General features: G+C 31.5%; 1 protein-coding gene across 1 annotated transcript; it reads left to right on the forward strand.

Moving 5' to 3' along the window:
• Nucleotides 1-904: 904 nt before the first annotated feature.
• LOC132742181 (uncharacterized) lies at nucleotides 905-5,049 on the forward strand. Its single transcript, XM_060730506.1, has 6 exons — nucleotides 905-1,292; nucleotides 1,598-1,806; nucleotides 2,016-2,229; nucleotides 2,665-2,868; nucleotides 3,700-3,942; nucleotides 5,045-5,049. The coding sequence occupies exons 1-6, from the start codon at nucleotides 1,238-1,240 to the stop codon at nucleotides 5,047-5,049; spliced, it is 930 nt and encodes a 309-aa protein (XP_060586489.1). The 5' UTR covers nucleotides 905-1,237.
• Nucleotides 5,050-11,190: the final 6,141 nt, after the last annotated feature.

Below are 11,190 nucleotides of genomic sequence, written 5' to 3' on the forward strand. Positions count from 1 at the left end.
ATCACTCTCATATCATTATCTTTCGTCTTTTAATAGTTTGAGGATTATTTTCTATATTTGAATTTGGTAAAAGCAATTTTGCCTAACATGCATACGATAAAAATTTTAATTTAGAAAAAAAGATATACTAGATGATTTCTAAAAACATTAAAGAAGAAGAGATACCGTCCTATAGAAAATAATGAAGTCTTTGAATAGTTGTGTCTATACTGTTTCTTTTCCTTGCAGATTCTGTTTCAAGTACCAACAGCTATTGAAGGCGTTACGATTTATGATTCGAAGGAAACACAGTTAGCCCTGTCTAGAGAGCTCAACAGATGTGCATTTGTCCATCAGAACACGTTTGTTGTACAAATAAAGGACGCTTATAACATTAACGTGTTGAACAAGGTTAGATCTAGCCAGTGTATATTCTCGATGGAAGGATTCCATCACATTTTTGAGAATTCCTCCCTATTCTTTCAAAGGCAGGGAGGGGGATAGAGAATTTGACAAAGATAAAGAAGGAAAAAGATCAACAAATGCAATAAATTCTCACTTTTAATTCCCCCCCCCCCCGGTTTTCCAAATTCTAGAATAGGCACTGTCTAGCTAAAGAAACGTTAATTGACAATAGTTGGCTATAGGTCTATCTTTTACTTACCTATTGTATGCTGCTGAAATATGGTCGATTGTTAAATATTTCGTCCGCAGCTTTTTTAGGTTTTATACATGTTTTTTTTCTTTTTAATTTTGAAAAAAAGTGATTCTTTCCCAAATAAACTTGTTATCTGATCTGCATGGTATCTGACAAGCTTGGTGTCTGACAAGCTTTGTAACTGAGCTTGGGATTCTGATAACGTCTTGTTAAAAGCAACAGATACAAACTAATTTAAAAGGAAATATCTATAAAGGAAACATATTTAATTGAATTATGTATGTGTGAAATTGTAAAATTATTTTGTTCATTGATATTCTATCTTTCATCTAACACACAGCCTGCTGTTGGAACCAGTATAAACCAGGCTATCCTGCATATACTCGTAATCTTGCAAAACTCTTTTATTATAAACCTAATGGTGTGTATGTTTATTTGGAAGAAGATATCAAGGGTTTTGACATTCACCTCAATAACCAGTTTTTTTCTTTATTTCAGACACTACATTTCGACGTTTCTAAATCAGGGTCTGACCAACGAACGTTCTGGTTTTCAAAACGCGTCACTGCAAAGTTTGTCACCATTTTCACACCAAAGACGATGGGTCTAATGCCCACATGTTTGAAATTTGAGTTACTAGGATGTAGGCAATCAGGTAAGAACAAACAATTTTTAATCATATCGATTCCATGTATTGTTATCAGAAAAACTGTGCTAATAACACTAAAAAAGAAAACAAATCCAGTATTATCATATTCAAACATCATTTACAAACAATGTTATATAGAACTTTTTAATTTCGTATAAAACAGGATTATAGTAGTAATGGAACATGTCTGCAATTTACAGCAAGCAAGAAAAAGTGAAAAAATCAAAGTCGTAATAATAGATTAAGGATTGTATAAACACTTCAAATCTTTATCATATTTTTTATCAGCAAATAAATTGAATGTTTTTAAGGTCAAGTTCTATATTTTCAATCCCTCGAATATGGCATGAGCAAGGAGGTGGGATACGTCAGCGAGATTTTCGACGATAGGACATTACTCACAAATTTAGGCTTCCCTTATCAGTACAAAACTAACCAAGTTTATAAATGGCTAATCACATACCCGGACAAGCATTATATTAAACTAATATTCACACATATTGAACTAAACGCTGTGGTGGTAAGTTCATTTATATAATTCAGAAGTAATTTTACGTTGCAACCAGCAAACGCTGGGGAGTTATGCTTTTTTCTTTGAAGTTGGCTATATTTATATACGTGTAGTGGTACCGTAATGAGTTTGGAACAAAAACACCCTAAACAAATAAGTGTAAATGTAAAAATCATGTAAAATTAGAAGTAAAGGCGCTTTTTCTTTTACCTTTTCAGGAACCAACGATGTGCAAAGACATTTTGAAAATATCGAACCATATTGCTGATTCAGAATTTGTAAGACAAATAGATCAAGACTTTAATCATGTTATTAAAGACTCATTAGCAATAGAAACAAAGGAGTCTCAGCTTATTTTGTCTTTTGAAACTTGTCCATATCAATTGACAGCACAATCGGGAAAAGGCTTTAGCTCTTTCGTTACCTATGAAAGTAAGATAATAGATTCCGGTCTATAACTATTTTTGATTTAAAACTAGGCAATTTATAAATGATTGCAAATTTGAATTGTGAAGTGCCAATTTTCAGGCATTTGTCATCAAAAAGTTAGATAGTAAATTTTGATATGACAGTACATTTGACAAAACTATTTTAGAAGCTACGAATCGAATTGATCAATTTAGCATAAAAATGGAAATGTTACCAAGCACTATGATCGTTTCTTTTCAAAACTGGGGCTCCTTTCCTGAAAGTCAAAACTTCTTGATCAAAACGTTATAACTGAATATAAATGATATAGCAAAAACATGTTTTACATGCATAAGATTTGTTGCAAAGCTTCCAATCTATTGAAACTAAATTTGAGTGGCGTTCACATATTATTTACAAACATTGACCTAATATTTGTGTGTTTTTTTTTCTTTTAAGACATACCAGCTTGTTTTTCTCTACGTCCACGCATTCTTTGGAATAAAGGGTTACGAGAAATTTGCCGTCAGTCTATCATGCTTATAACATCAATGGCGTTCCTCGGCTTCCCATTTCTACAAACAACTGAGCAATGGACTATCAATAATCCAACTAAGAGGATTCATTTGCAAATAATTTCATTTTATGTCCCGTGCAAAAATGGTAAATTTTACTTTTGATATACTCTGATGACAATATAAATTGTGACCAAAAGGATACCTTATTTGTTTTTTGTTATTGTCAATACAAACACGTTTTAAGAGAAATCTTAACGTTTACTGTGCAATAATAATTTTGGAAAGAAATAATAAAACTAATCAACAAATATGATGACCTAAAATAATACTTCTTCAATCTCACTGCTAAGGCTGTACATTTCAAAGGATCTTAAACAGCATTTCTTTTTGGGCAAGGTAGTCCCGTGAAAGGGGGCATAATTGATCTGAATTATAAAAAAAGATCTGTCTGTGTTGTGTAATGGTCAATGTACAGCGATATCATTCGGTTGGCTACTGAAGCGACCTGAGCAACGCCAAACGTTTTGCTGTGTTTATATTTAGTTGACCAAATAATTTCTTACAAGGCTTTTTATGGCTCGAAGACACAACACGATAATACTTTTAAATATACTTAACTGATTATGTGTGTCTGCAAGGGCAACCCATTACAATGATTCAATTTATTCACGTGTAGTTTGAATATTATAGTAGACGATACTTGTTTATCTGTTCTTGTTTTACCAGATACTTATACTAGAAATAGTTGTCTATAACATGTTTAATTTGTCAGAAATGTGTAAATTGTTAGGTTTTCCGTTCAACTATTGTTTTCATTTAATGATAAATCTAAAGCAATTTCGCATAATTGCGGCAAGCTTTGTAAAACATTAACAACAAACATTCTGTCTTTACTGTCGAACTCACCTGTAAAACATAAATACACGAATTGTTGATAGGGAATTACATTTTAGTTTAGTTCTTATTTATTTTTCAGTGTATTACAAGTCGGAATTCAAAATAATAGATATCGAAGATGAGAAGGTTTACTGCAATATCAACAAGCCCCCTAAAAGCATTAAATCATCATTCGACAATATTACCGTTTACTTTTACAAAGGAACAGATCCATGGCCGAAATTACCACATATTGAAGGATTCAGAATCGTTTACAGTGCAATAGCTAAGGATGAGGAAGAAGAAAATGGAATATTGATAAATCAAACTGCATTATCAAAAGGTATTTTGTCAAACATAAAAAGTGGTCGCTATTTTCTTACAAAATAAGAGTAAAATCTTGATTGCGCATTGTAACCTGATTGTACATTTAATTAATCACATTTTGTTATTTTGCTAGTTAAGATAGATATAAGTTGATTAAAACAATGTCCTATATGCTCTAAAACTAAATATTTTATGAATGATTTACTATAGAATAGACATAATGAATTATTTTACTTTACAAAGGACAAAAAGGAACTACACTAGATTTGTTTGGTAAGTATCAAGCAGTTTAAAAAGGTTAACTTCTTTAAATAGAAAATATGAAAATGTACATGAAAATAGCTTTCTTTGCTCATAGCATTGTTTATGTTAGAGAAAGGTGTACAGAACGACATTAATCTAATAACTTGTCATTTCACCAATAAAATATGAGGCGTTCTTGTAAGTGGAGCTTGGCCAGCAGTTTCATATTAAGTCAAAGTAATGTTTTATTTACATTTAACATTGAAAAGTGTCTTCATTTTCAAAAATGCATATTTTTCTTGTCAAGAAATTAATTCAGCAGATTTAGAAAATAATACTCCAGAAAATGACATTTTAAGGCCATATCGACTTACTGAAAGAAATTTTTACTATAAGAAAAAATAATTTAACTGAATAGTGTCAGGCGAATTAGGTGGGCAAAGAAGCTTAACCACTTTTTCCTTTTATAAGACATTCTGAACCAGCCACATTTGTTATTCGACGCCATCGTTAATGATTATGAAATTATGAATTTCCTATAAATTACTGTCTGTCGATAGTTAGGCATTAACCTATAGAATATCTTTACGTGACAAAAACATGGTTTATATATACCTTACCAGTAAATGTTCCTGCATTTGGAGCTTGAAATTTAGAAACAGCTTCATCAGAATTGGTATACTGAGATAAAAACATTGTACAGCGCTTTTTACCCCATTGATCTATCGTTGTCTTTCTGCAACCGCTTCTGATATTGATGCCCCTCTGAGGTTTGAAATCATAAATCAAGTTCCATTACCTGTAAAAATTAAAAAGCATTTGACGTTGGTCACAATATTTATACTTTTTTAGAAAACATTTAATCTTCTTTACAGGGTAGACTTTTGTCCATCATTCGGGTGTCGGAGGACGCTTTTTAGTTTTAATTATAGTGTCAGAATGCTGTAAACATTAACACTTTTAGCAATTCTTTTAAGTAGTTAAGAGCCCCTAAAGCGGCAACACAACCTTTAATAAAAGCAGTTTAGAGTAGACATTGATTATGTAAGAAGTTAGTTTTATTATTAAGAATGATGGGATGAATTTTTTTTAAAGTAAACGTCCTCTTTGATAACCTGTAGCCTGCTAAATTTATGTTAACATTTGTGTAGGTATAAAACTGTTAGTTAAAAGTTCATGGAAGTTTAATATCACTATATACAAAAGTCTAAAAAAACAAACAGTATTGTGCCAGGTCAAACTTCACGAATTCACATATTGACCTAGCACTAAACATTTTCGAAGGCTAATCTGTTCCGATTTCAGCAGATTCAGGGTTAAAATATCACAATATGCAAATGCTTTCTACACTTACAATGTTTAAAAATGCAACAGTCACACAATTAATTGAATAATGTATTGCCAACCCGTTGTCCAGATCACATTTTTACGAAAACAATTCATTAGGCAGTTGCATAAGACTTCAAGCGATCTTGACCAGCAATCAAATTCTGTAACTGCATTCTGATACTGCTTTTAGTCATTCACAAACCTCACATTCTTCTAGAAGCTGACCATTCTAAAGTTTTGCCTATTTCATTTTATATATTTATGTTAATGTATGAGATAAGAAATTGAGTTATGAATTTAACACTAAATTTTTGTTTTCAGTCACAAATGTTGCAATTAATAAACCGGTCACTTATCCGTCATTCCATTTCAAAGACGGAGTTCTATTTTCGATACGGACAACTGATGGTCAAACGTTTCCAGAGATCTCAATTTGTATGAGTATCTTTGTTCCTAGCAAACCCTGGATGCTTCTTGATTTATATTACGTCTTTCGTGTAAAGTATCTAGTAATTTACAACGTGATTGGGTAAGTACTTTAGATTCTCATGCTTATCTTCTACAACCAACGTATTAGTTTCCCCATACAAGTGTATTAAATCTTGACATCTCATACAAATTAAGACATTGTTTTGAACTTTACTTAAAGACATGGATTTGAAAAAAAAATATATCTTATTCTATTGCTTTAGTACAATTATAAGGACTGGTGGTCGTTTGATGTTTAATTATAGTATAAAGAATAAAGAAATTGTCTCAGTTTGAGAAGCATTACCATAGGGTAAATAGTTGGATAAATTTTGATGTAATTTAAAGTTTTGAATATGTTATTTTAAACAGCGTAGACATTAAGGAGAAAATGTACAATATATTAATTTCTGTGGGACTAACTGTCTGGGAATTGAAAAAGGTGGCCAATATTTATGAGGATATTACACCAAATAGAACAGTGTTACTTAACGACGAAGCAACAAGATATATTTTACTACAGCAGCTCCTTTATAAGGCACTTGATTTATGCGAAGTAAAAGTATACGCTGATGAAGGTATGTTTGCGCTATCATTTCTTGTTAACTCACATTTAAATATTTATATGAATTACATATGGTTTGTTTAAGTGATCATTACGAAATTTTTTCGAAAGTTTCTTGTAATTTCACAACTTGATGGAATGATTTCACACTAAACAATCTGTTACATATACGATATAATAACGATTAAAATAGTCAATATTTTATATTTAATATGTAAGATATGTTTATTGAACAATAGTTTATATATGTAACTTCAATGCCTTACATTACACCATGTCTATAATTCACTGTCCGTAGTAGTTTATTATTCAAGTTAATTATCGATAAATAGATAAATAACTAGTTATACTCGTACTGAGTTTAACGTATCTAAAATGTACTATATATTGTATATATTGGAGAGAATAAGAGAGTTGCTTAGGTTTACGATTGTCAAGGTATGATTACTAGAAAATATATATGTTCTTATTAATTAGTTAAGTTCTATGTAATGTTTACCCTTCGTTTTCACATTGCCTCGCCTTTATTTCAAGGGCAAGAATATGATCCGAGAAAAGAGATATATATTCCGAAAAAAGGTAAGACTAATCAACGTGCAGATCAAATTTATCACATTTTTAATTGGGTATTACTAAAGCTTTGTATACAATTAAGTATTGTCATTTCAATACTTATCAAGAATAGTTTGAACATTTTATACATGTGTAAATTCAATTCCCCATGGTTCTAATTTCTTTACCTAATTCAATGCAAAGGTGAGATCTGACCCCATTATGAACCCTTTTAAATGGGTCATCATATGCTGGATGCAAATACTTGCCTATGAATTGGTTAAATTGAAAAAATATGAAGGTACATCGAAAAGAAATTATATACCTTACACTTATTATACTTCCCTTTTTGCAAAGAAAGTGTAATATTATACTATCATGATTTGTAATATATCTTTAAAAATATAATGTCATTTATTTTACTTTATGTAATATATAAATTGCGGGATTAGCATAATGAGAAAGTCAGAACGGGTTTAGTTCCCCCTACATCAATACATGTATAGCATTTGAAACTTATTAAAAAAAATGTTCAATTGTTATTGACATCAACGTTAATTTTTTAATATGAAATGTACCGCCTCGCAATAAGTTGATACAAATAAGTATATATTTCCAACTTACTTATGATTATTTTATTGCCAGTAACTAAACAGCGTGTGTTGTTGTTTCCAGATAAGACCTTTACTTACATAAGTCATTTATTAGAAAAACAACCTTGGCAATCTACTGTCGAAAGTGACTTTAATGTAAACGCGGAGCGTCACGGAATATAACGCGGTATAATATGAACGTTTAACCGCCTCCGTGGTGGAGGGGTTAGAGTGTCGTTGACTTCTAATCCAGTTACCTCTCTGTCGTGGGTTCGAGCCCCGGGAGATGCTTTGGTAGTTTAGCGTGGAGGAAGGTAGTCTATTACTGGTGTAACTCTCCAGGAACGATGGTTAGGAAACTACCCGCCTATATATTAACTGAAATACTGTTGGGAAAAGGCGTAAACTGAAACAAACAAACAAACAAAGTTATTAATTTCCTACAACTCCTTTGCTAGTTATCATATATGTTTACAGTTCATGGTGAATGGGGTCATTGGTCCTCATGGTCGGATGAATGCTACTGCGATGGCCATCAATACAGGCATAGACTCTGTAATAATCCTGATGAGAAATTTGGTGGTAATAAATGCCCTGGAAGTGATACTTCTGGAAAACTTTGTTCCAATAACGATGAACAATGCACAGGTATAGTTTTCCTTCTTGTTATCTATACATATAGGCTGACTTAAATCAATTTTTTATTTCATAGGTACAAAACCTTGCATTGTTCATATAAATCATTAATAAAAATAGTATGGCACAGTGATGCAACTTTTGTGATGTGACTTTATTTGCATTAAAAGATAGTGTTACACTTTATTTTAGTTTATTTCAAACAGTTGTTTTAACGTATGCGTTGAACAGAATATTATATTGATGTAGGTTCATTACTGGTGTGAATAAGTTATTATCATATGCTATTGTGTTAAACATGTTCTGTAAATGATATTGAATCTAAATGCTTCCAAAAATTTGAATAAATGCTTTTAAATTAGTTGCCAATGCGTTGTCATCATCTATTTCTACAAATTCAATCTACATCTATTATATAGTTTGTAAAATCTATATCTTTAAGTTCTGTTTATACATCGGAAACATTATTCTGTAAAAATTGGTCTCTAGACTTTTATACAAATAATCAATATTGAAATTAATAATATATAAGCAAAAAATAAATTCATAGGAAAAGCTTACATTACAAAAAAGGCATAGCTTCTGATGAACTTTTTTTTCTTTTGTTTACAGTTTATGTCGATCCTACTGATCAAGAAAATCGTCCTAGGAATATACCAGGTTTGAAAACAAACGTGTTTACTTTGACTGATAATTATTTCAAAATAGAAAAAAAAAAACAAATAACAAAAACAGAATACATAAAGAAAGCACAAAACGGTAAAATTGAAGATGGCTCTGTACATGAACTGTGCTGGAAATTTTCACCGGCTTAATCATAATTCAACATTTAAACATAAAACATTCGCAGATATGTTCAAACGGCGGAACCTTCAATGAGACATTTTCGTGCAATTCCATCAATAGCGGCGTATGGTCCCGAAGAAAAAGAAAGAATAAGCCCTTAACGAGAAAACAAATACCAGAACTTAACAAAGGAGATATAAGTTATGAAGTTATCTTAAACTATTTTATGTCTGCTTGTGTTACCTTCTATTTGGAATAGCATTATGTAGTTTTGGTTTTATGTAATAGAAAGTTAAAAAACATTTTAAAATATAAAGTATTTATGTGTTTTGTCGTCCATTAGAATTCGCAAGAATTGAAATTTTACACTTTGCATTACACAAACAGATATTACTGGCCTTAGCAGTTGGTCTCATTGGGATACATGCTCGTCTGAATGTAGTGATGGATTAATGACAAGAAGACAAAAGTGTACATTGTCGGAATCAAGTAGAAGTACGGTCAATTGTACAGAAGATGTAGTTGAATATAGACCCTGTGCTGGCATAGTTAGCTGTAAAGGTAAATTGTCCCGTTAAATTATGTTTTAATCCTGCTTTTCCATAATTATTTCTATTTATATCCTTGTTCGATAAAATAAGTAAAAAACACTTGGTAAATAGTATAGTCAAATTAAATCACATTTTCAAAAGTAAAATAAATAGCATGTACGTTTGCCGACGGAAGGCAGAACTACTTATAAAAATTGACAATGTTATAATGCCTGTTGCATCCATTTTGCTTTTTATCACAAATAAACGAAAATTTAGAAATATTTATCTTCGTTGCCTTTACTAGTATGTTCACAGAGGTTTAAGAAGTGTTACAGAATAATTTCGAAAGCAACGAATTGGAATCAGGCACGACTAGAGTGCTGGATAAGGAATATGTCGTTGGTGTCCATGATGTCGCTATCCGAAATGCGTTTTATCAAGTACCTGTTACGAGAAAGAAGAAAAATAGACGTTCCTCCGACGAACAATTTCAATGCTGAATATTACGTTCACATAGGTAAGTTTCTTTTTTAACGACTTTATAAATAGAGACTTTATTTAAATACTCTTCTACTCGTAACATGCCAAGTATATATGTTTCTAATTATTATTGTTCTGTTGAACCTCAAGACGTATATGTCACACTTTGACATATGCATGCGAATACGTCACAAAATGTTTGACAACAACGGTCGAAACACAAGTTTCATACGAACATAGGAACGCATGTGTCACATTTAAAAAGCCTTATTGAAAAAGTGAAAAAAATATATTAAGTTCTTAGTGCGAACGTATATGACACACCTGCAAGTTTTAAGTTGACAGTACACGTTTAGTCTCCTAGCAGTGTCTCAAGTAACGGCACTTAAGGTTTCCTCAACGTCTGTCTTTACACACGTCTACCCTTTACCGGCTGTTCTGTTCATATGCCAGTTTTGCTGTAAGAATTTAGTGTTATGAGCCTCGATGTGCGATGCCGGTGTAAAATTTGTAATATATAAACATTAATTCATATTGTGACTGTGTCAAGTGCAATGAAACTGTGTACTCAAATAGTGAAACCATGTACATGTATGAATATGGAGTAGCTTGCAGGAATAATGACAAAATTAAATCATGCCAGTTTATTGTGTCAGTTCATTTGGTACACTTGCAACCAGCTAAAAAAATGAATACATAAGCTAAACGGACGACCCCGTTTTTGAACCCTGAATATAAATGTGTTAAATGAACTTATACGCTAGATATTTATGTTTCTAAAATTACATTTGAACATACATTTAGGCTGTATTCGCAAACATTTGTCAAAATTGTAAAAATTGAGGTTCGACACTGCTGTATTTCAACAAATTTGTGAAACTGTAACCAAGAACGTAAACACAACACGCTCCTAGCTTGATCACAATACAGTTTTGCAAGGCTTGTTTTGAATACATACTTTTATGCGTTAAACATAGTGTATAATTCGGAATTTAAGGATCATATTATTTTAAATAAAACATGGATTTCATCTAATTCATTTTAATACTTTAAATGAATTTAACATACCAAAACCTAGT

Source organism: Ruditapes philippinarum, unplaced genomic scaffold (assembly GCF_026571515.1).
Source record: "Ruditapes philippinarum isolate M1 unplaced genomic scaffold, ASM2657151v2 ctg236_1_1_1_1, whole genome shotgun sequence".
NCBI classification, from domain to species: domain Eukaryota; kingdom Metazoa; phylum Mollusca; class Bivalvia; order Venerida; family Veneridae; genus Ruditapes; species Ruditapes philippinarum.